A 27,404-nucleotide genomic window follows, 5' to 3' on the forward strand; every position below is an offset into this window, starting at 1 on the left:
AACGGAACCAAACCTTACCGTGTGCAGTTTGATTGCTGAAAAAAACAAGGACTGCATCAAATTCATTGCTGAAAAAACAACAGTTTGATGTGGTCATTTGTTTTTTTTTTAGAAGTGGTCATTTGTTTTCATCGTGCCTCCTGGTTTCACTTGCAATATTCAGGATCTGGTTACATCAGCCATTCACAGTTATGCAGATCAGTTCATGACCACAGAGACGGATCAATGTGAGTTGATTCTTCCCGAAGACTTTGATCTTTTTCTTGTGGTCTCTGAATATTTGTGTGGTCTCAGGGGACTTGGAGGTCCCAGCAAATTGACTGCTCTGGTACCTTCAGAAACAGTAATTTGATTGTCTCAACTGACACGTTTGCAAGCCATTCCTGTTTCGGTAGTGACATCTCCCATCTTCTGAACAATGAAGATCCACCATGGCATTGCTTGCTGCAGACGAACTAGGATAATTTTCATTTGAAAGTAGGGTGGTTGAAACAACGGTTGCCTTCTTTTGAAGTCGGATAAAAATTCATGTCTTCACAAAAGTACAGTCATGAGGTGAGTGAATGGCATGAACATGTGCAGTTTTGAAGATTACAGTACAGCATAATACAGCACAATGACCAGTAATTTTAGATGGGAACTGCTCGTAATTACGGTACATGAACTTCAGATCTAAGTACTGAGTAAGCGTGACAGCAAGCGCAAGACAGGTTTGCAGAGGGCATGTGCAAAGGCAAACAAAAAGCAGATGATACATTTGGTACTACATGTACATACTTTAATGCTGACTACTACTGTTTAGCCTGACCTTTCGTCAAGACGCAACAATTGTTAACAGGCTGGAAATGGGTGTGCAATAGGTTTGTCCTCCTACTACCAAACAAAAGCAGTTCTTCTGTAAGCAAAGCAAAGCAAACTGTACTCCCTGAAGCATCTAACCACCTGTTTCTTTGAATACTCCCTCCCAGGTTTGCGTGACTGTCCGTCTTATATAAAATTTTTTTATAATTCGTATTTTTATTGGTATTAGATGATAAAACATGATTAATACTTTGTGCGTGACTTGTTTTTTTAATTTTTTTTTATAATTGTCAAACATTAGACATGGAAACCAGGTTTGTCTTTTTTTAAAGGACGGAGGGAGTATGAATGAGCATTGACTCATCTATTAATGATAATCTCTGATGTATAGTTTCTGCTGAATAAGATGGAAATTAATTAGTAGTACTCCAGTAGTAGCTGTCAAAGTTGACAGGATCGGCCAACTAGTCAAGGAGTGCTACATTCTTCACATCTTAGACCAACAGAACACAGGTCAAACAAAGTCAAACATTCTTCAGCTCTCAGAAACACAATGGAAGAGCATAATAAGGTCAAACAAAGTCAAACATTCTTCAGCTCTCAGAAACACAATGGAAGAGCATAATAACCAAGGTGATGGATCTTTATTGATCTTAGCTATTTACTGACATACTGTACATGCTGAAGTTGCAAAAAATTACTACGCGGCCGTGGCTGGGATGATGATGGGGCTCCTCACGATGTGTTCGTCCGAGACCCACTTCAGGTTGCCCTCGGCGCCGGCGACGTTCGGCTGGCCGGCCCACCGCACCGTCACGGTGAAGCTCTGCTTCTCCTTCAGCTCCGTGAACCGAAGCATCGGCGGCTGCACGATCACGGACACATCCTTGGGCATGTCGACGACGGCCGTGTACACGGAACTGGGCTTCCCGACGTTGGTCACCGTCCGGTTCACCGTGATCGGCTGCGCGAGCAGGTTGACGACGAGGGATGGGTAGTTGAGCTCTGCCTCGGTGATGGTCTTGACGTCGGAGCAGGTGACCGGCCGGTGGGCTATCTCCTTCACGCCGTCGTCTCCGATCCCCAGCCCGCAGAGGTAGGGGATGTAGTCGTCGGCGTGGAGGTCGTAGACTAGGCCGGGGTCGAACGCGAGCGCCGGGTTGACGTAGCCGGCGCCCATGGCGTAGAAGGTGGCGTGGCGGTATTGCTCGTCCTTGATGGGGACGCCGGTGCGGTCCACGGCGTCCGACGTCGTCATGATCGCCGACTTGATCGCCGCGGGGGACCAGTCCGGGTGGAGGCTCTTGAGGAGAGCGGCAATGCCGCTCAGGTGAGGCGTCGACATGGACGTGCCGGACTCGACGAAGAAGGAGAGGCCGACGCCGTCGGAGAACTCCGTGTGCGACTCGCTCGGCGCCCACGCGGCGAGGATGTTCATGCCGGGCCCGGTGATGTCCGGCTTCAGGATGCCCGGGCTGGCCTTGCTTGGCCCGCGCGACGAGAAGAAGGTGACGGCCGGCGACGGGGACGAGCCAATAACCGTCCCCTTGAACGCGATGCTCGCCGTCGGGTTGTCCGTGGAGTTCACGTACGCCGCGATTTTGGTCCCGGCGTCGAAGCTGACGTGCGACGCCGGGAGCACGTGCGCGTCGGCGAAGGTGGTGTACCCCTCGGCTGCTCTGTTCATCACGATGATGCCGGCGCCGCCGTACGCCGCCACGGTCTGGCCGGCCTCGATGCGGCCGTTCAGGCCTCTGCTCTCGCAGAGCACCACCTTGCCGGTCACCTCGGCGCCGCGGAGCACGCTGCAGTCGCGGCTTGTGTCGGAGCCGTCTGCGCCGGGGTACACGAGCGGGAGCGGGTTCGCGGCGGAGTTGTTCCCCGGCTGGAACAGTGACTCGCCGTCGAATTCGTCGCCGTTACCGAGCCTCACGGTGGTGCGTATCGCGCGGTCCATGGTGCCGGCCGCGACGGTGAGCATCCACGGCGCGCCGTTGCCGACCGTGCCGGGGTCCGGGCCGGAGTTGCCCGCGGCGCAGCTGACGACGATGCCACGCTCCATGGCCTTGAACCCGGCGATGGCGATGGGGTCGTAGTTGAACTGCGTGCCGGAGGACGCGCCGATGGAGAATGACAGCACGTCGACGCCGTCCTTCACGGCGGCGTCCAGCCCGGCGATGATGTCCATGATGGAGCAGCGGCTGCGGGTGCACACCTTGTATATCGCGAGGTGCGCGTGCGGCGCCATCCCGGAGGCCGTGCCGTCGGCGTTGCCCCGGACATTGGCGTTCTCCACGAAGTTGCCCGCGGCCGTGCTGGCCGTGTGCGTGCCGTGCCCCGCGTCGTCCACCGGCGGCGCCGACGAGTTCACCGCGGCGCTCCCGAACGCGCGGGCGCCGATGATCTTGTTGTTGCATCCGCCGCCGGCGATCGCCTTGAACTCACACGTGCCCTTCCAGTTCTTGGGCGGCGGCTGGAGGCCGTCGTCGCCGAACGACGGGTGGCTGGGCAGGATCCCGGTGTCCAAGATCCCAATCACGACGCCGCGGCCAAACCCCGAGTGGCTCCAGAACGCCTCGTTCCCGAGGTGGAGCCCAAGGAACCCCGGCGAGCGCGTCGTCGCCAGCGGCAGGAACTCCTCGGGGTACAGCCTGAGGCACCCCGCCGTGGCCCTCACCGCCTCGGCCTCCTCGTCCGTGAGCCGCGCGGCGAACCCGGTGAACACGTCGCTGTAGGAGTACACAATGCGCGGGCCGCCGTCGGCGCCGTCGGAGTCGGAATCGAGCTTGGCCACCTGCGGCAGGAACGAGCGGTGCCACTCCTCGACGGAGGCGTCGCCAGCGGCGGCGGCGGCCTCGTCCCTCGGCTCGAGGTGCACGATGTAGTTCTTCCTCTCCTGCAGGTAACCCGCGGCGAGCAGCGGCGTGGACAGGAGGAGCACCACGGCGAGGCACCACCACCGCATCGACGACCACTCCATCGTGTGTACAATACAATGCCGGCGACCGGGAGAAGAGAGATGGGGGGGTGGAGGTGAGGTGGCGACGGCGAGGAGAGGCAGCGCGAGGTTTTATAGGGTGCCACAGGGAGTAAGCTGAAAAGCTTCTCTGTTGCGGCGAGGCGAGACGTGGGGGGAGAGTGGAGTGATGGGGGAGCACTGGCAGTGAGCTGGAGGGCAGTGGCGTGGCGTCGTCGCGGGGGGGTTTGGGTTCGAAAGATGCGTAGCCGTGGCGTCGCGCTGCGCTGCGGCGCGCGTACCGGGGCCCGGATGGCTCCTGTGGCGTACGTACTCTCATGTGGACTGGCGATAGCTGGACCGGTCGGGATCGGGGTTCCTCCCTATTCCGGCGGGCGTGCGTGCGTACGTGCCCGTGTGCCGCTGCGACTGCGCTGGGTGGATCGGACGGAGATATTTTCGAGTGGGGGCTCACCTGTCAGTGGCTGGAGTGGTGGTGAGCCGGTGAGGCGGATTGGCGTCCATTTTTTTTGAAAGCTAGCGGCGGTGGAGGTGTGGAGTGGAGTGAGACGAGGCGGGACGGCGCCATTCGGCCATTGTATATGGAGGAGGTGCCGAGGTGGTGGTGGTCAATGGTCGGTTGACCGGTTTGGGGCCCCGGGGTTTTGACGACGGACGTGTGAAGCCGCGTCAACAACTCAGGACGCTTTGACGAGAGCCACCGCCGCCCGCCGGTGCACAGGGGGCGTATGGGTCACCAATCACCATCCATCATGCGAAACCGCAATTCATCACAAATTGCACGTAATACCCGTCATGCGTTTGAATTTGCCCCGGAGCAAAGCCGCATTTTGAACTTGCCATGGCGGGGAAGAGACCGAGGAATGAAGGAGATGAGACAAAACCCGGACATCCATCCCCAAACCAGATTCGGCCGGTCACTCGCTCGCGTCCAAAGGCAAACGCGGCGCTACTGGACATCAGTCCATCATCCTACTCGATCCACTGCTCTTTTTTTGGGTAGCCACTCCACCACAACCCAACCCAACCCCACGCTAGCTAGCTCGCATCTCTCTCCTCCTCGGCGAGCAAACGTACGTACACGAGCACATCGTCTTGTAGGATGCAGACACATTTGCTGCCCACGAGCTTGCAAACTTTGCAACCACGGCTCTCGAGAAGATTAATCTTTCTCTCTCTTTTTAATCAGCCCGGTTCCCGAGGATTAAACTACCACTCTCCAGTTAACCATAGTTCCTGTGGCGATGTTTGTTTGCTGATTAAGCTAAGTGGGTTGTACTGCATTAGGCTATCCAGGACAGGTTGCTCGGTGACGGTGTGTATGGAGGAGTAGTATGTTTAGCCCGTGGCACAAGTATCCAAGAATCCAACGTGACGAACGGATGGATGGTAGTACTGTAGTACGTGCCTGCACCGCACCAGCACGGCCGTCGTGTCTGGTTGGTAGGCTCGAACGTACTCTAGCTCCTCCCGCCATTTTATATGTATCGGACACTTTTGCTCATGCATGATGCATGTCAGAGACGCACGGGTACCCATTTCTCTCGCTGAGAAAGGCGGTGTTCTTGTGCTATTAAGATAGTACTCCCTACGTGTCTTGATTCTTTCCTAAAATTTAAATCTTTTGGTTAAAGAAAGTACTTCCTAAATTTTAAAATAAATTAATTTAATATGTAATATAACATATTCTAGCACTGTGTCTCATGTTCATAATACTTTTGACTGAGGAAGTAAAATTTTACCTCCATTTTCATTAATATTTTTAAACTATTAAACGGTGTGTTTTACAAAACAACAATATAGAAGTTGTTTTAAAATATAAACAAAAATCCACTATTAAATTTATAATAATTAAAACTCAACTAAAATAATGACATTCTTGTTTTGCATAACCTAATTTCATCCTTATCTTTATTTTTTTTAAAAAAAATGAACATCACCACCTAAGGATGACCCCCTACATACTCCTTCCCGCACATGTTTCTAGCTTGATCTAGCTAATAGCTACTGTTGCTAGTACTAAAATTATAAGTACCAAGTCAAGGCCTGGGCAAATCAGCTTGTTCCATGCATGGCCACCTTCTGTTTAGGTTTTCCTTGTTGTTCTAGTTTATTGTTCCACCAATCCACCGCATCTATGATATGGATGGCGACGGCTCGGATAAGCCCTGCCCGCGTCCTGCCTGACACGGCAACCATGCATATTTGAAGCGGAAATTAATATGGTCGCGACGGATTAGTTTATCAATCACATTGCATTATTGCAGTCGAACTGGATTGATGTGTGTTGTAGACTGTCACTTTAACTAATGGCCTAACTAATTCTATAACCACTAGGATGGTCACACGCTGATCCATTGATTCTGACGCCATGGCCACTGATTCACTGTACTCCAATTCCTCGATTCATTCATTTTTCGGTGCATTTTCTACGCGTCTTCCTGAGCTTGATCGGCATGTCTACTCGATCCATGTCCAGATCAAGATTAACATCAGCAGTCAGCATGGCGCTGTAGCTTTAATTGACACGATGTGATCGTCTGATCGTCCATGATACATTTCGCGGCACAGTGATGACTGATGAATGCGTTGCATCTGCCATGAACACCAACGCCCAAAAGCCAAAACGTGTGCCATCTGAACTGAAAACCGAATGTATAGTTCGTCGGGCACCGTTTCTCTGACGCTGACTGCTATTTAGGTACATGCACCGGCAGCTTTATTATTTCCAGAGTGCAATACGGATCATTCGCGATCAGACGTTATTAAGGTCTACAGATATCATTCGATTTGGCACACAAGAGTTGTCACTTGCATTGAGTACAGTGTACAGGTGACAGCTGCCGTACGTGCCCAGGCTGTGTAGTGTGACATGCACTCATCTCGCCGTAGCCGTCAGATGGAGACCCTGATCGATGGCGAGTGTAAGCGTGGTCCTGTAGCTAACGATCTCCTTCTCGTCGCGAAGTTTGAGCACGAAGAAACGGAGCAGCACGGCCGCGAAGATCTTCATCTGCCTGTACGCGAACTCCTTCCCGAGGCAGATTCTTGGCCCGGCCTACGGAAGAAGCAGGTAAACAGAATTCAGAAATCTAGTCACCAACTTCTTCAGAGAAATTGATGATTGTGTGCTGAGTTCGGTAAATTTCACCTGAAATGCTGTAAACTTGAACGGGCTTTCCTGCTGAAAGACGCCGTTTTCGTCGAGCCAACGTTCAGGCCGGAAGTATTCAGCGTCTTTGCCCCACAAGCTCTCCATCCGGCCCATCGCGTAGGGGATGAAGAACACGATGTCCCCCTTGCTGACGTTAAAACCGTTGGGCAATACATCGTCTGAAAAGCACTGCTTGTTTTCCTGAAAAAGAAAAGGATCATCATCAACAAGAGACGTTTGTTACGCACTCGATGAGAGAAATGTCGTTTGATTAATTAGCTCGATGGTAGTATGAAACTGATCATAATTAATCACCATTGGAACTGAAGGGTAAAGCCGGAGCGTCTCCGTCAGTGCGGCGTGCAGGTAGTGCATGTTGTTCAGCGCTTGGTCAGTCAAGCTCTGCAAGAACTCGTCGACGGAAGCGGTGTCCCCGGCGCTGGTGGCCACCATGGCTTCGTGGCAGATCTTCTCCTGGACTTCCGGGTGCTTGCACACCATGTACAGGAACCAAGCAAGCGCCCCAGCTGTGGTGTCCTTGCCGGCTATGACAATGTTCAGTATGATGTCTCGCAGGTACTTGTAATCGACCCCAGAATCGCTGGTCGTTGCCTGGAGAAATCTTGATAGGATATCCTGCCTCGAACCCTGTACAGATACAAAATTCAGCTTAGTTACACATCCAGAAATGGATCTATCATATATATGTCAGTCAAACCGGAGTGTAGTGAGCTGCTTAGTTTCAGGGGTTGCTTACGGGGTCGTGTGAGTTGGAGAGCTCGTCGGACCTGGCACGGATGAGCCTGTACACGAATTCGTCGACGACCTTGATCCTCTCCTTGAGCATGGCCTCGACGCCGACGTTGAGGAGCCTTGCCAGCTTCCAGAGCGGGCTGATGTAGCGGAGCATGGTGAACTCGCTGGCGTCGTCGAACGCCGCGGCGAAGCGGCTCCCCTCGCCGGAGCCGTCCAGCGTGTTGAGGTCTGTGCCGAATGCGATGGTGAAGATGGAGTCCATCGTTGCTCTCAGCATCAAACCCTGAACAAACGTTCGACACAAACCGTACGTCACTCACCGTCTCACCGGCGCCGTGCATTATTAGCCATTTGGTAGTTACGATCGCTTAATTTACCTGGAAGTCCATGGATTGGTTTGACGCGGCGTGGTTGGAGACGATGCCGGCGAGCTTGGCGGCGTTCCTCTTGAAGACGGCGCAGCTGAAGTCGCGGAGGGCCCTGGTGGAGAAGTCGTAGCTGGCGATCTTCCTCTGCTGCTTCCACTTCTCGCCGTCGATGGCGAAGATGCCGTCCCCGAACAGGTCCTTGGCGTTCCCGTGGTTAAACGGCCCCTTTGTTTGGTACAGTACGTGTCAGCACAAACATGAAATAGCTGCTTGCGCAAAGCCGATGGGCCTACCTATGGGATGTTCGAACTATTGTGATTTTCTGAGTGGATAAGTTTATTTTAGGTCTCTCATCTTAACGTCGTGTTTGAATCGTCTTCTTAAAATGCAAAACCAGATATACATACGCCCCTCATTTTTGCAAAACTGGTGTACCAGAAGTCCTAGGACAGTATCGTTCCTGGTTTCGATTGAGGTGACAGCTAAGTCAGTGTTAGATCCACATATCAGGGTATTTTAGTCAGAGTCAGAACACTCTTTCTTCGTCTTCTCCCCTCCTCTCCCCATCGGTCGCTACCCCTGTCCACGTTGCTCATTGTCTACCTCCTGGCCTAATGAGAGATGGTAAAGAGAGACGTTTGATATGTAGGTATCACGCTGACTTAGCCGGTACTTTAGCTGAAATCGGCATTATACTGTTCTGAGATTTTGGGTACATCGGTTTTACAAGTTGAGAGACGTAAGTTGAGGGACGTGTTATATTTGATATTGATGTTCAATGAAATGATTCAAACCCAATGTTTAGATAAGGGACCTAAGTACCTAACATGTACTTATTCCATTTCTGGTTTATGATGATCTGTTTGGGCCCTTGATAGTTGGGTCGGAACGGGATTACGACCGAGGCTGATAATTAATGGGCCTATCAGACGAGCACGGCGTCCGTGGAAGGCCGGAATGCATCTGAGGCTTATGTCCGGCCCATAATAAAAGAGAAATCTTGTGACTATTTGTTTCAGAAAACATTTAAACTATTAAACGTCATTTTTAAGCATCATATTTAAACCTCATGTAGATGTAACGCACTCCAAACATGATTGCGTAGAATTGTGGTTTTCATATAGTAGAAGTTACTCCCTCCGTAGCAGATTATAGCCATAGGGCATATTTTATTTGGAACAAGTACTTAAGACAAGATTTGACCACTGATCACCTATAAAATATATTCTTGTTATCTGTAGAACTAATGTCTTGGGAAAACTTTTTAAAAGATATAAGTTTTATGCACTAAATATACTTAGAATTTGATTAATCATTGGTCAAACACACAAAATTTGACTTTCCGAAATATTATGTGTCCTATAATTTTCAACGGAGGGAATAATATTCAACTAGGTTTACATATAGGGTTAACTTAACTAGAAGCTACGTATACTGTAGCAGTTTATAAACAATCTTTAAACATTTAAATCCAATTTCAATTTCTACAAGCTATATTAAAAAAAAAGATGCACTTGATTATACAGTGATAAGGGGTGTGTGGTTTCAACTCTAAAGTTATGTATTCAATTTCCAATACACTCACAATTTTCTCTTAAAAAGTATTTGAAGGTACGTCTCTCTCTCTCCAAATCTTGTTTTTTTTTACAAGTTACAATAAAAGAAAACAAATTAAACTTTATTTAGTATACATATATTCGCAACCATATATATATTTTTAACAACTTGTAGATGTTAAACTTAAACTTAAATATAACGTCAATCCATCTTCTTAATTTCTTTTTTTTTAAAAAAACATACCTATCTAAGTGAAATTCCAAAAGTTACAACAAAAGAAAACAAATATTTAAGCTTTGGTTACAATACATATATATGTATTGACAACCATATATATTTTTTACAACTTGTAGACGTTAAATTTAAACTAAAAAATATAACGTCAATCCATCTTCTTAGTTTCTTTTTTTAAAAAATCATACCTATCTAAGTGAAATTCCAAAAAAAAAAATGAAGAGAGGAGATAAACCTTGCCGTAGTTGGCGAAGTTGGTCTTGAGGATGTGCTCGACGACGGCGGGGTCGCAGGTGTATATCTGGTCGCCGCCGGCCGGCACGAGCATCCGGAAGGTCGTGTGCTCGCGGGACAGCGCCGTGTGGTAGTCGTGTATGCGCCGGACGTTGTACAGCTGGTGGAACACCGTGCCGACCACCGGCGGCCGCCGCCGCCGCTTCTGCTTGTTGCTGGTGACGGCCAGGTACGAGCAGATCGCCACCAGAGCGAGGGCGCCGGCGGTGGCCATTACCGCCGCCGGAGAGTAGCAAGAGTCCCCGCCGCGTTGCGCTCCCATGGCTACAAGCAACAACGAGATGGGATTAGCTAGCTGCCGATTGCTGGACGCGACTGAGAGTGTTTTCCCCTTTTGTATTTGGCGCGAATGCATCTCTTTAATTTATAGATAGGAGAAGGTTCCAAATTGGCAGGATATAATTAGCGATGGGCTTATGGGGTACTCCATGTGGACTGCTTGATAAAATAGTGGAAGATATCATGTCAGCCGTCGACATGTAAACATGTTTGGAGTGTTGGACTAGCACAGCACTACACTATTCTCAGATTTGTTTAATTATTATGCTTCCACTCTTGACTCTTCCACCAGCAAGTTGTCTTTATTTATTTTAATGGCTGACAATGACATTTATATATATTATTATTTCCTTATTTTTGGTTTTTGCAATGAGTTTAGTCCTCCCTCCGTTTTTTAAATGTCGATCAACATTCACTAGTCCGGTTACATGTACAATGGCTGTTATATTACTAATTAAGAATATTTGCTGACACGGAAAAACAGAGAGAAGAGAGATAAAACATTGCCGTTACTATTGACAACTCATGAATAACAACTCTTAGTTTTTATAAAATAGAACTTGGCTGCATGAGAATAAAATATAAAATAATAGTAATAAAAAACTTTTTAATTAATGATTAGAGTATTTATTGTTTCAAAAATTTAAGGGAATAGTCTCTAAATAAAATGTGTATTGTCTAATTAATATTCTGTATCAGGCTTTACCTTTAGACAAGACATATTATAGAGATGCATTTGATACTGCAGTAGCAAGGGGTGTTGTTTTCAATCCTAAAGTCTCGTGTTCAATCCACAATATATTCACAATTTCTTCTTAATTTTTTTGTGAGACGTCTCTCCCTCCAAATCTTTTTTTACTTGCAATTATAGTTGTATCATTAATTCCTCATGAATGGTTAAAATACGTGAAATTTAAGACACAATATACTTTGATGGTGTCATATCGTTTTAATTCTTCGTAACATTTTCAAAATAAAACAAGAGATCAAAGTTTGACAATGAGAACGAATAGTTTCGCTATCGATTATTTTTTTAAGGGGGCAGGGAGATATGGGATATCTGTCAATCAGAAGCGGAAGATATCCTGTCATACGTCATTAGTGTTCGACTAGCCCAGCATGACAGCAGTACAACACTAATCAACTGGCCCGACGGCAATGACTTGGCGTGGTCCTCAGGTTTCTTTAGTGTTTATTATGCTCCCAGATTACTTCATCTACTATATGTATATAAAAAAGAAGAAGAAGAAAAGCTTCCCAACACGTTCGCCTTTCTTCTTTTTTATATATACAGTATATAATATGGCCTATAGAGAATGACATTTGTTCCTGACATTTTTTTTGGTTTTGTTTGGCGGTCCTTACGTTTTAAAATATACTTTAGCGTTGACTACTACACATACAATTTGACAATTAGTTACTCTTAAATAGTAGGAAGTTTTATCTTATGATTGCAATTAAGATACAATATACTTGGATTATATAATCTCTTTTTAAATATTTGTATTTTGTTTTGAAAAATATGGGAGGTCAAGGGTTGAACATGAATAGTTCCATGAGCAATTATTTATGGGTTAATTGAATCCATATTGTTGTAATTTCTTCGATTTCAAAACATACCATTACTATTCGTATAAATTTTTTTGAATTGAAAACACCGGGGGAGAAGTCCCCACGTGAATTAAATTAACAAAGGTTACTGTACATCAACCGACAACAGAGGAAGGGAGGAGAGAAACAACAGACTAAGGAGAGAGAAAAAAAAAACCCAATTACAGCAGACTAAGGGGGACGAGAGAATGGAGATCCACAGCGGCAGGATGTTCTTACTATTCGTATATTAAGAGACATGCCATTGCAATTTGATGTAAATTAGAAATATGCCATTACGTATCCCTTCAACACAATTAAAAAATTGGACCAATGCCCCCTCCTCCTCCCTTCACCCCCTTCTTCCTTCTCCCTCTCACTATTTGTCATCTCTTCCACAAGTCCGATCCGGCAATCCCCACCCAACTCACCGGATAAGCACTCCCTCGGTTCTCCACTCTCGTCGTCCACAGCACCACAACATAGCCAACATGAGAAGCTCTGATTCCTACCAAGCATCGAGGACTCGCCCCCACCACCTAGACTACCCGACCACTCCACCGTTAGCTCCATTGCCGGTGGCATGACTTCATTTGGATCCTGAACAAAAAAGGAGAGAGGAGGAGGGGTAATTTAGTCCAAATCTTTTTTATAATTACATTGAAATGGTACTAGTGGCATATTACTAATTTCGGTCAAATTGTAATGACATATCTTCAAATAAACAAATAATTATGATATTTTTCAAAATCAAAGAAGTTATAATGGCATATGGATCCGATTAATGGAAACTTAACAACAATAATATTTCTAGGATAAAATCACATGTATGATAGTATTTTACGTAACTCTCACTTGTTGATGATATTTCTTATATTTGAGTGTTTATCAATAACATTTCTTAGTTTTTCCATATTTAGTTAGATTGGCTTTAGTTGTGGATTGCCGCGCTGAGTGATGCGCCCTTCTGTATTTTGCGCGAATTAGTGATGGGATATCTTTGTCATTCTGTATAATGCATCTCTTTAGTTATAGCCGGGTAGGTTCCAAATAGGCAGGATATAATTAATGATGGGATTGTCATTCGTCGATACTCCATCCGTCCCATAAAAAATAAATCTAGAACCGGACATATTCTACTACTATAAATCTAGACGTATGTATGTCCATAATCGAAATACTAAAATATATCACATTCGGTACTAGTTTGTTTTTTATGGGGCGGAGGGAGTAGGCTGGAGCATTGGACGAGCACCGCATTACCTTACTCAGGTTTATTTATTATGCTTCCAACAAGTTGTCGTTCTTTCTTTTAATGGCTGAGAATGACTTCTATATCTTGATTGTTTTTCTTTCAGCTGGTCCTCCCTCTCTCCTATAATATACTCCCTCCGTCCTAAAATATAATAATTTTAGGGTGAATGAGACGTATAATAGCAATATACTAGAATATGTCCCATCCACTCAAAAGTTATGATGGCTGTGTTTAGTTCGTGTGACAAAATTTTTTTAAGTATACGAACACACATTTGAAGTATTAAACGTATACTAATAACTAAACAAATTACAAATTCCACCTGTAAACTGCGAGATGAATCTATTAAGCCTAATTAATCCATCATTAGCAAATATTTACTGTAGCACCATATTATCAAATCATGACGTAATTAGGCTCAAAAGATTCGTCTCGTGATTTACATGCAAACTGTGCAATTGATTTTTTCATCCATATTTAATGCTCCATGCATATGTCCGAACATTTGATGTGACGGAAAAGTAAGAAGTTTGAAGAAAAAAGTTTGAATCTAAACACGGCCTATATTTTAGGTTGGAGGGAGTATAAAAGATTTTGATTGGATGTGATACATCCTAATACACGAACAAACAAATTCCCTTATATTTAGAGACGGAGGGAGTAAGATGTCTTAGCACAGTTTTCGAAACTAATTTATGATTTGTAGTTTCCTAAAGTTTGTAACAACAAAATTATAATCATATAAAAGTAAATTAAAATATCAATTCAATGATATTATTTTCAGCAAATAAAATTTAGTTTATACTGTACAAATTGTTAGTTAGTAGTAAATGTTTTAGGAGTTAAATCTTAAAATACGTGCACACCTTGTATTATAGGATTGAGAGTGTCAATCAACGTTGCCTACTCTACTTATACGTCGATCATTATTCAGTTAATCACTTTAAATGGTTAATGCAATGGCAGTGGAAGCTGCAATCTTTTTAACTTTGCAGATACTATACTTTCCTTACGGATAATGCAGCTATTAATGACACTATAAAGGAGAAAAAACTTTGAGGAAAAACCAGGCCAACCTTTGATTAGTCGAATGCAAGCAAATATTCCTCAGACCATGATGCAGGTTACGTGGATCATAGGAGAAGTTAATCGATTAGCCGATAAACTAGGAAAAGATGCTAGAATGCAGCAACTAAGTTCTCCAGTTTATAACTGTCAAAAAAAAATCCTAGCCATTGTTGTTACGCTAGAGCTTTGAAAGACCATTTTAGTGCAACCAACTGTACAGTAAATCATGTAGTAGTTCTATGTTTCTGAAACGGAAATAAAGTTTTTGAGTTATCAAAAATACTCCTAAGGGCCTGTTTGGCACAGTTCTAACCAAATAGTTTCAGCTCCACCAAAACTGGGAGTGGAGCTGGGTGAAGCTCTCTCACAAAATGAACTATAGTTGTGGAGCTGGGTTTAAGCAGCTCCACAACTCTACTCCAGACCCAACTCCTGAAGCTAAATTTAGGAGTTGGAGCTGTATCAAACATGCCCTAAATGGTTAGAATATGACGAACACAAGTATATCACTATAGGACAATACATTGATTATACTATATAATTTTTATTTGTAATTCTTTTATAGAAAATGAGAGATCAAAGTTTGAAAATAAAAAATACCACTGTCAACTATTTTTAAAAATGGAGGAAGATATTTTTTTTTGGGGGGGTAGGGGTGAAAACGAATAAGATAATATCCGATCCAAATCTGTCCGAAACGAGGATATGGTACGTGCTTTTAGAAATCCGACGGATATGGAATGCGAATGTGGATAGTATGATGCAGCACATGGAGAAGATGTGGATGGAAAGATAGAGGATGTCACGTGAGCACTGTTGCAATGTAGGATGAAAAACTAGATTTTATTGCCACATTATATGTCACGCACTATCAAAACTGGTTGTATTAGGATACGAGGTTTATTCGTCTGATTTGAAGAGTCAAATGAAACAAAAAATATCTGGTTGTTTTGATTGAGGAGATAATTTGGACTATAATAGTTTATGAAGATAATTGAGACATTTTTTTCCTTCTAGAAGACATCACCGTACAAATGTCAATGTCCCTTTTTTATTTGCCACCGCTGTCACGTTTCTATTGGTTGACTTCCGTTTGCCCAGTCAAATTTTGTATAAATGCCTGATCGAACAGCCCCCATCCATGGAATACATTAATGGGTTCCGTCCATTCTGCTGCATAAGGGTCAATTCTTCTTCAATGTCCAAATTGCCATTTGGACTTCACAATTTCAGCACTAATCTAAACAAGATCAAATCGATGGGTAACCCTATCTAGCTGGTCATTGGTCATTGTCGCACGCAAGAACACTACATTGTCTACTTGAACACGCAGAAATGGATGAGATAAACTATATACTCCCTCCGGTTTCATTTTAATTGACGCTTTAAATAATGACACGCTCTACAAGATATACTTTGACCTTATTTTTCTATTATAATATATACAATAAATAATGCATGTTTTACTTTTATTATAGTGTTTTGAAAGATAAATCTATATATGTTTTTTTAGTTTCTTTAAACTAAATATTTTTTAAGTTATTGATGGTTAAAGTTATAAAAGTTTAACCTCAACCTTGTTCAAAACATTAATTAATATAGAACCACAGGGGTATAGTATTAAATTATTAACCGCAAAATACTAAAATCCAGAAGTGATCAACAATCATCATGAAAGATTAGCAATGGCAGATAGAGAATTGCCCCCAAACAACGATCAATCCACCGGAAAGAAGAACCCTATCTTCCAGAAACGCACTTGGCTGATAAAACAAGCAAGCAAAAACAGGGTAGATCTGATGCTGCTTCTGGACTTATCAAATCTCAGAGCGCACCACTGAATTCAGAAATCACAACACTGATTCATTGTTAGCACCAAAACAAAAAAGGGTAAATTATATAATGGCAGAACAGTAATTGAAATGGGAGTAGTAACACAATCAGTACTGAAGTAGATAATTAATATTCCCTCTATTGTAAAATATTTTATGCAACTACTATTAACGTATAGATTAAGAAAAAAATATAATCATTTCCTTGTTTGGATCAACCCAATAAGTTGCTTATAAGCATACACGTATTGTATTATGAAACATTATAAAAAATAGTTGTGCCCTACACTATAAAATGAAGGGAGTAGTAGCAGCGACACAGGATATTCCTTAATGCATGATAAAAAGATACAATACAAATTTAATTGTGGTTTGTTACATAAATACAAATACCTTGTTATAGGTTAGCTTCCTCTAAGCATAATATTATACTGTCCTTAGCTCTTCAATTGTAGTTATGGATCTTGATCCTATAGAGAGAAATAAAAAAAAAAATGCATATCAAAGACATGAATTAGTACATATGGTAGTTAAGAAAATTTCGGAAGAAGAATTTAAAATACCACTAACGAGAGGTAAGGGTGTAAGTGACTAACCTACAAAATACACTTATATACCAAAATGAATTACTTAATTTTTTTAGAGCAATTCTACGGTCCTTGAGGAAATACTATGAGGTACCAAAAATAAAATTTGGTATCTCATAATACCTAAATATCAAGAGGTACCAAATTTACAATAGAAAAAATAGTACCTCATGATATCTTCTCAAGTCCCGTAAAATTGCTCTTTGAGAATAATAAGAGATACCGAAAAACTCAGTGATCTCTGGTCGTTGATCAAGGTCCTAAAGGGGCTGGTCTTGATATGCTCGGGCCGGCTGCTCCTGGCCTTCTGCCTCCTTGCTTAATGTTGTGACGGCACCGGCGAGCCAAGGAGTTGAGCTGATAAGGCATCGCCGCCTACCAGCAAGTCGGGGTTGCCGGGTAGGGGCGGCAGGCGCCTTGTGGATTGGCAGGTTGTTGGAAGCGCGGCGGCAACCGGCCGGGCCTAGGCCGCTGGGCGGGAGGCGCCTGGAGCAAGCGTCGAGCAGGGAGACAGTTGTGTTAGGAGGCATCGGCATCGGCGGCACGATGCCCCTTGTCTTGTTCTCACATCCGGTGAGACCGTAGTACTAGTAGGGAGGAACCAGGGTTTAGTCTTTATTGGGCTCGGGCCGAACGTTGGTATGTCGAAAGGAAAAAGTACACCGAAGGTCCCTCAACTTGTCATCGAATTACAAAATCGTCCGTCAACCGCAAAACTAGATATATAACATCCCTTAACTTATAAAACTGTTCACTTTACATCCTTCGATGGTTTTGACCTCGGTTTTGTCTGACGTGGCGGGTGAGTCAGCGTGGGCCCTACATATCAGGACGCCACGTCATCATGTTCTCTTTCCCTCCTCTCCCTTCCCCTCTCTCTCATTTCCCTGGGCAGGCTGGTCGGCGGTGGTGGCGCGACCGCGTGCTTCGCCGGGGAGACCAGCGAGTACCGGCGCCAGCTCGGCTCCGCCGTCGACATGCCGCTCGACGCCGACGTCTTCTGTGCCCCGCCTGACCACAATGCGCCCCAGCAGGTAACCCGCACTCTGCACTGCCTGTTCTTTTCTGCATCGCGGAAGGAAGGCATCGATAGACTCCTCCGGGGTGTCGGGTTTCGAAGCCCTAGATTTATTTGCAGCATCTGTGCAGCTTCGGAGAAATCAAATGTCCCGCTTGCTCCTTTTGTGATCGATGCTTAAGATAGTAGCGTCCTGCATCTGTTCGTGATTCGTGGCTCGCAAGCCGCACTTCGATTACTGTAGATGTAATATACTACTAGTACGGAGTATTTTGCTGTTCGTTCTGTACTCGCGCTGGTCCTGCTGAGTGCTGAGTGGTGGTCATCCATTTGTATATGCTTGTCTCTGTCTCCATGCTGATGAAACAAGCGCCAGACCGGCGACTGCATCGGCCACTTGGAGTGCGGCGGCACGGGCGCCATGCCGCCGGTGACGCTGTTTTGTAGGCGATGGTGTAGGTGGCGGCGTTGCAGGTGAAGGTGCTCGTGTAGGCGATGGTGTAGGCGGCGGCGTTGCAGGTGAAGGTGCTCATGCCGTCGTCGTAGGCGTAGCTCGTTGAAGATGGCCGAGTACGCCGTCGGCCGGCACGTCGCCGGCGTCGCATACGCGCCGCTGCAGCAGTACTCCTCCTCCCCGAACGCCTCGCACGCACTCCGGCACGCCACCGTCCCGCCGCCGCCGTCCACCTGCAACTCCTTCGGACACGCTGCACATATGCTCATGCAGCACAAACACGTTCGCCATGTACGACATGCATGCATGACGCATGGATGTGTGACACGTTACGTACAGCGGTTGAGGTCGGCCGTGCAGCCGGTGGTGGCGCAGCCGCCGCCGGCCTGCGGGACGGCGACGATGGGCAGGCTGTACCCGTCGACGAGGCTCACGTCGTAGTAGTCCAGGTCACCGGCGCCGCCGCCGCTGCTGCCGCCCTTCCCCAGCGTGACCTCGAACAGCGTCGCCGGCGGCGTGGCGCCCGTGCCGCCACACTCCAAGCGGCCGCCGCATTCGCCTGGAGCCGTCGACGACGACAAGGCTGATGCATCCCCATCCGCAGCGGCGCTCGCCCGCCGCCGCCGCCGTGCTCGCCCACCGACGCCGCCACTCCGCCACCGCGCTCGCCCGTCGACGCCGCCGCTTCGCCTGCTGGAGTACATCGCTTCGCCTCTTCACCACCACCGCCGGCGCATCCCCTCGCAAGCGCCACCACTCCGATGACAAGAGCACACAGTTCGGCAAGGACGATGTGACCGCCGCCGCCGCCGCCGGGCTGCCGCCTCACCTCCTCCTCCTCGGCGGCAGTGGCATCGCCAAGAGCGTGTGCTTCTCCGCCGCCGGCCGCCATGCCCTCCTCACGGCGTCGAACGAGAAGAGAAGAGTGAGAGAGAGAAAGAAAGAGGAGGAAGGAAAAGAGATTGACGTGGTATCCTGACACGTGGGGCCCACATAAGGTCCCATGCTGACTCTGCCGCCACGTAGGACAAAACCGGGTCCAAAATCACCAAAGGACCTATTGTAACCGGTTTTGATTGGTTAATGGATGCCGGATATCTGGTTTTGGGGTTGGGGGATGATTTTGTAACTCGATGACAAGTTGAGGGACCTTCGGTGTACTTTTTCCTATGTCGAAATTTCTAGTTATACAAAAGGCAGTCCATTGCTACTTGGGCCATGACCCATGTCCCAAGGTGCATAGGTGTTCTTGGCATTGGTATATTGTAGCGCCCGTTCCGTCGTGGCGCCTAGCGGGAAAATGTAATTTCTAAAAACCCTAATTGCGAAATATGTTTCTTTGCTTGTTGTCTAGTGTCCGTGCCATCTCAGATCTCGAATCCCCGATCTATCGTCAAGTTCAATCCTGAATCCAAATCCTTCCCAAATCAAATCCCTCCGCAAAAGTCTATTTTGCCTCCCTCGGGTTCGATGGGCCGAATTCCTCTCGGCCCATCTCTCCCTCCCTCCCCATCTCTCTCTCTCTCTCTCTCTCCCCCGCTCTGCCCGTGCGCTGCGCTTGCGTGCGCGTGAGCCGCGCCGAGCCGAGCGCCCCCCGCCCTCGCTGCCGCTTCCCGCCGACGCCGCCCAAATCGCCGCGCTGCCCGTTGCATACCGCGCGCGCGCGCCGTGGTGGCCGACCGGCCAGACGCCGCCGCTGTCAGTGCCTGCCGCGCCTGAGCCCACCCCTGCCACCCGTGTCGCCGCTTCGTTCCAAACCGCCCCCGCCGTCATCGCCGTCGTCATCGACTCGGCCCCGCCTCTCCCCGCGCGTGCTTCCAAGGAAAGGAGGCAGGGCTCCTCCTCATCGCCCTCTCTCCCTCCTTCCTTTCCCAAAGAGGCAAGGGGCAAGCCCCCCTTTCTCCCTTCCTTTTTCCTTTTCTCTTCCCCGCCGGCGTCATCCGCCTCTGTCGCCGTTTTGGCCGCGAGCGCTGAGTGCCAGCTCGCGCCTTGACCGCCTAAGGTCGGTTTCCAAACCGACATTGCCGCCCTATAAACCCAGGCGCCCTCCCTTCCTTTTTCCCTCCCAATCTTCCCCGTTTTTCGCCCGCGCCATTGCCGTCCCTCTGTCTCTCTCGCCGGCCGCCGCCGGCGCGTGTGCCGGAGGAGCTGGTGCGCGCTAGGACGCGGAAGGGGACTCCGGGTACTCGTCTTCTTCCTCTTCCCCGGCCCGAGGCCAGAGAGATCACTCCCGTGCCGTCGTGTCCTCGTCACTGCGCCCCATCACTCCGCACGGTAGTGCCTCCCTCCGTTCTCCCTCCTCATTCCATATCCTCCCCTTAGACTCGGGTAGTAGCATGAGTAGCCTCCCCGTAGCTAGCTGGCGCTGCCCCGACCGTTGCCGTTGCTCGCTGTGTGCTCACCGCCGTCGCCGCCCGTGCTCCGTAGCGCCCGCTCGTCGCCGGCCTCGCTCGGCGTAGCTCCGCCCAATCTAACGCTAGCAACGGATTCTCGGAGTCGCGTAGATGCTTTAGCTCGCCCGAATCGGTCTCCCGTCGCCTCGTCGCCGTTTCCCCCTTCCCTCGCCGCCGGTTGCCGCCGCCGCAATCCGCCGCCGTCGAGCATTCCCCGGCGAATCTGAGTCGTTGGCTCGTCTCCCCTCGTCTCGTGCAACCTCCCGGTGTGCGACCACATGGGTGGAATGGGACACCCCTGGCTGAGTAACTAGCTAATCGGGGGAGCCATGATGCCAAGAGACATGTGGATTCAACGGGGTGGTGTCGGGGAGAACCCCCGGGTTTCCTGGCACAGTATGGTCTGGGACCTAATCTGGTGTTGGTCTGGGACCCCTCTGGTTGGCATATGGTGAACCTAATTGTAGATGGCAGTGAACGCCAGCTTCAGTTTCCACGGTTTTGGTGAGGGTCACCACGTCGCTCAGCTTCGTGACCTCGCCCGCTTCCTTGGCTTCTCTTGTCCCGAGTACACAGGGTACTCCGTGGACCGTGTTCCCCCTCGCTGTGAGCTTTCGGTGTACCTTTACCCTCGTGGAGGTATACACGGAGCTGGCCTTCGCCCACACGACTTCACTGTGGCCAGGCCCACTCTCCAGATCGCGTACCAGGACCTCTCCTGGACAGCGCTTCGTCGCTTGGCCCACGACTACAGCCACCGTCTCGGGGGCTCTGCCTTCCGGCAGCTCCCACGTCTTTCTTCTGGCCGCACTAACGTTAGGTACCCTTGTCCGTACAGCGAGTCTCAGCCAGTGCTGACTCGCATGGTTGAGCTTTCGGAGGGTTAGGCCACTCAGCACGACCTACTCCTTGAGGCTTACCGCTCCCTTGCCCGCCGCTACGCCGCTCTGGAGGCCCGTCTGGCCGAGGAGGGTGTCACCTCAGTTGACACTGTCTCTTGGGACTCAGGTCGCCTCTGCCACGCCAGCCACCTGTCCTCCCACAGCTCTCGCGGCTCTGCTCGCACTCCCAGCGGCCCGCGCTCCCCCAGCTTGCGTGCGCCGTACTCACCAGTGTACTCCCCCTACCCACACCCAGTCAGCCCCTCCTACACCCCCGGACACACTCTTGTTGCTTCTTCCCGCTATGGCCCACGCTTTATCCGCACTGCGCAGAAGCATGTTATTGGTTCTTTCACTGTGTTCCGCTTCGACTACCCAGCTCCCCCACCGCCAGCGGCCCGTGCTGCTGCCGGCCCTCGACAGGTACCGCCGGTCTCTTCGTGTCAGCCGATCGACGTTTCTTCGACCGAGAAGCCGACTACAGGAGGCAGCCAGGCGGACGAGGAGTAGAGGAGGCAGTCTTCAGCAGCTGTCCGTGTGTTAGGCCCTTTTGTTCCGCCGCCAACTCTTTTGGAGTCGTGGCGAGGTAGTGCGTGCGTGTGTTTGATGTGGGTGTTGGTTGGTAGTCTGGTTCTCTTAGGTGGTGTGCGTACAGTCAAGCTCGGCGTAGCTCTGTGACTTGTCCACACCCGTTGTATCAGGTGTTTTTATGATTTGAAAAATCCAGTTTATGCCTAGTGCGTGCTATCTGAGTTGTTATGTAGTTTGTTCCTTGCCCTCCTAAGTGCTTATCTGATTCTTACCTCGCCCTCTTCTGGGAGTTTAGATGGCTAGCCGCCCCCGCCGTGCTGCTCGTGCACCAGCCCGCTTCGGTTTTGAGGAAGGTAGAGTTGAGCTAGAAGCAAATCATGAGTCAGCTAATGAGCAGACTCACCACAGCAACCGTTCGCACCGTACTGCTTCCCGCAATGCAGAAGTTGAGAAACCCCACCGCAGCAACCGCTCGCATCACACAGCTTCCCGTGATGCAGAGGTGGAACAGTCTCACCGCTCTCACCGCGCTGCCAGTCACAATTCTGGAGAAGAACGCATCCCTTCCCCACCTCATGTGGAAAACAACATGCAACATTTGATGGCAGTTCAGACACAGATCTTGTAAGGATTAGCCGCAACCATAGCCGGCTTTCAGCATAGTGTGCATGGAAATGGCCACCCTCACTTGGGCAACAATAGATCCAAGCTGACAGACTTTCTGAGGTCTCGTCTGCCAGAGTTCTCTCAGACCGTCGAGCCGGTTGAGGCTGACGATTGGCTGAAGGATGTTGAGAGGAAACTCAACTTAGTGTAGTGTACTCCTGTTGAGAAAACACTCTACGCCTCTCACCAGCTAAAAGGACCTGCTGCAGATTGGTGGGAGAATTACTGCAATGCACACCCTGAACCCACTAACATTGCTTGGGATGAGTTTGCTATGGCTTTCCGTGCAGCTCATGTGCCTGAAAGCACCATTGATATGAAGAAAGAGGAATTTAACAGGCTCAAGCAAGACAACAACAGTGTCAATGAGTACCTAAGTCAGTTCAACAAGTTGGCTCGGTATGCCCCTAAGGAGGTGGACATAGACAAGAAAAAGATCAGGAAGTTCTTGAAGGGAATCGCAGTTGGAATGAGACTCCAGTTGCTTGCTCATGACTTCCCCACTTTTCAGCATATGATCAACAAGGCACTTCTACTTGAGGATGCCAGAAAGGAGGCTACCGAAGAATACAAGAAACGCAGGTCTAACCATCAGGGGAATTCTTCCCGAGGCGCACCTCGCCCTCGCTTTGGTCAACCCATGTAATATCACCAATCAGTCACTCAGGCTAACCGCCAGCCAGGCTACGCCCCTCGTCCTCAGATGAACCGTCCGGCACCTCAGCCACAGCAGCATGCCCCAAGTGGCAATACTGCGCCAAACAGTGTTACCTCCTTCAAGTCACCGCCAGGACTGTCAGCAGTTCAGTGCTTCCGGTGCAACCAGATGGGTCACTATGCCAGACAGTGCCCTCAGAATCCTACCAACACCAACTCAGGGCATGCTAATGGCAGCACTACCAGAACTCCTACTCCAGCAGCAGCTCAGTCTCGTCCTAGCTCTCAGGCAAGTGGACAAGGATCCCGTGCTTCCAACAACTTTGGTCGAGGACGGGTGAACCACATTCAAACTGAGACCGCTCAGGATGCTCCAGACGTTGTGATGGGTATGTTCTCTGTCAACTCCGTACCTGCAATAGTTCTGTTTGATTCAGGAGCTTCCCATTCCTTCATATCGCAAGCTTTTGTGAAAAGAAATGGTTGGAAAACCCAAAATTTGCGTGTACCAATGATAGTACATTCCCCTGGAAGGAATGTAAGGGCAACTCAAATATGCCCGGAAATTAACCTTAGAATTGAGGAAGTTGACTTCCTAGCCAAACTGATAGTCCTAGACTCGCAAAGCTTGGACATCATCCTAGGGATGGATTGGTTGGCTAAGCACAAAGGACAGATAGATTGTGCCGAAAGGTCCATCACCTTGCAAGGACCTGGAGGAAAGCAAATCCGCTTTACCCCTAACACCCCTACCGCAAGTCAGTCTATCCTAACCAGTTTGCAAGTCGCCTCCTTGGAATCGGTGCCCATAATCTGTGAATATCCCGACGTATTTCCAGAAGAATTAACGGGTATGCCACCAGACCGAGAAATTGAGTTCGCCATAGAACTGGCACCAGGCACCGCACCAATTGCAAAACGACCCTACCGAATGGCAGCTAATGAATTAGCAGAAGTCAAAAGGCAGATCGAAGAATTAGAGAGTAAAGGTTATGTGCGACCTAGCTCATCTCCTTGGGGAGCCCCAGTGCTTTTGGTTAAGAAAAAGGATGGCTCTGAGAGAATGGTAATCGACTATAGAGCCCTGAATGAAGTAACTATAAAGAACAAGTACCCATTGCCACGGATTGACGATCTGTTCGATCAACTCAAAGGAGCAAGAGTTTTCTCTAAAATTGACTTAAGATCAGGTTACCACCAATTGAAAATCAGATCTGAAGATATCCCGAAGACCGCTTTCTCAACGCGTTATGGTCTGTATGAGTTCACAGTAATGTCCTTCGGACTCACCAATGCTCCAACATTCTTCATGAACTTAATGAACAAAATCTTCATGGAATACCTAGACCAGTTTGTCGTGGTATTCATCGATGACATCCTGATATACTCCAAGAATGAGGAAGAACATGCTGAACACCTGAGGCTGATAATGGGAAAGCTCAGGGATCATCAACTATTCGCTAAGTTCTCGAAATGCGAATTCTGGTTGGACCGAGTAGCATTTCTTGGACACGTGATCTCCTTTGACGGTGTCGAAGTAGACCCCAGCAAGGTTGAAGCCGTGCTTGCTTGGAATCTGCCCAAGAATGTGTCAGAGATCCGCAGTTTCCTTGGCCTAGCTGGTTACTATCGAAGATTCATCGAAGGGTTCTCTAAGCTAGTAGCCAGACCTATGACCGAGTTACTAAAGAAGGAAAAGAAGTTTCAATGGTCTATAGCCTGTGAAGACAGCTTATAAGAAGTGAAGAAAAGATTGACCACTACCCCAGTTCTCACCTTGCCAGATATCCAAAAAGATTTTGAGATCTTCTGTGATGCATCAAGACAAGGCTTAGGATGTGTCCTAATGCAAGAACGAAAGGTTGTGGCCTATGCATCCAGGCAGCTCAAGCCTCATGAAGTCAACTATCCCACCCATGATCTCGAGTTGGCAGCCGTAGTTCATGCTCTTAAGATCTGGAGGCACTATTTAATCGGGAACAGATGTGAAGTATACACCGATCACAAAAGTCTTAAGTACATCTTCACTCAGACCGAGTTAAATATGAGACAGAGAAGATGGTTGGAACTAATCAAGGATTATGATCTTGGAATCCATTACCACCCCGGTAAAGCTAATGTGGTCGCTTATGCGCTAAGTCGCAAGACCTATTGCAATGCAGCTCAAATATGGCCAGACCAAGATCGCATGTGCAGAGAATTGGAGAAGTTAAGGCTGACCGTGGTACAGTCAGGTGTCCCTGCCAGCTTGACAGTGCAGCCTACCCTAGAATCGCAAATCCGGGAAGCTCAGAAAGATGATGAAGGGATAAAAGAATTAATAAAAAGAATACAGGAGAAGAAGGACACCGATTTCTCCATAGACGATCAAGGCACAGTTTGGTGCGGTCCACGCATCTGTGTACCGGCCAAGAAGGAGTTAAGAGACCTCATTCTAAAAGAAGCTCATGAGTCCGCCTACTCCATTCATCTAGGAAGTACGAAGATGTACCAGGATATCAAGGCATACTTCTGGTGGGCTGGAATGGAGCGAGATATCGCAGAATACGTAGCCTTGTGTGACATTTGCCAGAGAGTCAAGGCAGAGCATCAGAGGCCAGCTGGTCTGCTGCAACCCCTACCGATTCCCGAGTGGAAATGGGAAGAGATCGGAATGGATTTCATCACTGGTTTGCCAAGAAACCCTAGCGGGTACGACTCCATCTGGGTAATCGTGGATCAACTCACGAAATCAGCTCATTTCGTGCCAGTGAAAACCACCTTTGATGGAAAGAAACTAGCAGAACTCTACATGACCCATGTCGTATGTAGATTTGGCTGTCCCAAGAAGATTGTGTCAGACTGAGGCACTCAGTTCACCTCAAGGTTCTGGAAGCAGTTGCATGAAGCTCTCGGAACCGATCTAAATTTTAGTACAGCTTACCATCCGCAGACCGATGGTCAGACAGAAAGAGTAAACCAAATCCTAGAAGACATGCTACGTGCGTGTGCCCTGGATTTTGAAGGCACTTGGGATCGTTGTTTGCCGTATGCTGAGTTCTCATACAACAACAGTTATCAGACCAGCATTCAGATGTCGCCAAATGAGGCAATGTTCGGAAGAAAGTGCCGCAGTCCCTTGTGCTGGAATGAGGTTGGCGAAGCACTAGTGTTCGGTCCTGACATACTCAAGGCAGCAGAAGAACAAGTTAAGCTGATCCGAGAACGTTTAAAGACAGCTCAGAACCGTCAGAAGAATTATGCTGACAATTGGAGGCGTGACCTTGAGTTCGAAAAAGGAGACCACGTGTACCTGCGGGTATCACCTCTCCGTGGTATGAGGAGGTTTGGGGTGTCCGGCAAGTTAGCACCCCGCTACATCGGCCCCTACCTCATAACCGCCAGACGTGGCGAAGTGGCTTATCAGTTTAAGTTACCTGAAGATCTCACAGATGTGCACAACGTGTTTCACATGTCTCAGTTAAAGAAGTGTCTCTGTGTTCCAGAAGAACAAGTTCTCCTGGGCAATATCGAGCTGGAAAAGAATCTGACCTACAAGGAAAGACCGATCAGGGTTCTTGAAGAGGTAGGACGTCAGACTCGAAGGAAGACCATCAAGTTCTACAAGGTCCAATGGAGCAACCATTCCGAAGATGAAGCAACCTGGGAACGAGAAGATCATCTCTGCGCCGAGTTTCCGGAGCTGCTCCCTTAGGTGCTGAATCTCGGGGTCGAGATTCTTGTTAGGGGGGTTGGTCTGTAGCGCCCGTTCCGTCGTGGCACCTAGCGGGAAAAAATGTAATTTCTAAAAACCCTAATTGTGAAATCTGTTTCTTTGCTTGTTGTCTAGTGTCCGTGCCATCTCAGATCTCGAATCCCCGATCTATCGTCAAGTTCAATCCCGAATCCAAATCTTTCCCAAATCAAATCCCTCCGTAAAAGTCTATTTTGCCTCCCTCGGGTTCAATGGGCCGAATTCCTCCCGGCCCATCTCTCCCTCCCTCCCCATCTCTCCCCCGCTCTGCCCGTGCGCTGCGCGCGCGTGCGCGTGAGCCGCGCCGAGCCGAGCGCCC

At 48.3% G+C, this 27,404-nt stretch overlaps 3 protein-coding genes and 1 pseudogene across 3 annotated transcripts; 1 reads left to right on the forward strand and 3 right to left on the reverse strand.

Annotated features, from left to right (window-relative positions):
• Window positions 1-1,418: 1,418 nt before the first annotated feature.
• Window positions 1,419-3,974, reverse strand: LOC127752750 (subtilisin-like protease). The gene has a single exon (XM_052278155.1). It carries the CDS (start codon window positions 3,779-3,781, stop codon window positions 1,502-1,504), a length of 2,280 nt encoding a protein of 759 aa, XP_052134115.1. The 5' UTR covers window positions 3,782-3,974; the 3' UTR covers window positions 1,419-1,501.
• A 2,506-nt stretch (window positions 3,975-6,480) lies between these two features.
• Window positions 6,481-10,490, reverse strand: LOC127753041 (cytochrome P450 704C1-like). Its single transcript, XM_052278498.1, has 6 exons — window positions 10,083-10,490; window positions 8,066-8,281; window positions 7,690-7,971; window positions 7,248-7,580; window positions 6,930-7,133; window positions 6,481-6,836 (listed from the first exon to the last, which is right to left on the reverse strand). Exons 1-6 carry the CDS (start codon window positions 10,401-10,403, stop codon window positions 6,657-6,659), a joined length of 1,536 nt encoding a protein of 511 aa, XP_052134458.1. The 5' UTR covers window positions 10,404-10,490; the 3' UTR covers window positions 6,481-6,656.
• Window positions 10,491-17,578: 7,088 nt separating this feature from the next.
• LOC127785942 (thaumatin-like protein 1) lies at window positions 17,579-19,451 on the reverse strand (annotated as a pseudogene).
• A 3,518-nt stretch (window positions 19,452-22,969) lies between these two features.
• LOC127785943 (uncharacterized) lies at window positions 22,970-27,046 on the forward strand. The gene is made up of 2 exons (XM_052313273.1): window positions 22,970-23,277; window positions 26,407-27,046. Exons 1-2 carry the CDS (start codon window positions 22,970-22,972, stop codon window positions 27,044-27,046), a joined length of 948 nt encoding a protein of 315 aa, XP_052169233.1.
• The last annotated feature ends 358 nt before the right edge of the window (window positions 27,047-27,404 follow it).

This window comes from Oryza glaberrima, chromosome 10 (genome assembly GCF_000147395.1).
Source record: "Oryza glaberrima chromosome 10, OglaRS2, whole genome shotgun sequence".
NCBI classification, from domain to species: domain Eukaryota; kingdom Viridiplantae; phylum Streptophyta; class Magnoliopsida; order Poales; family Poaceae; genus Oryza; species Oryza glaberrima.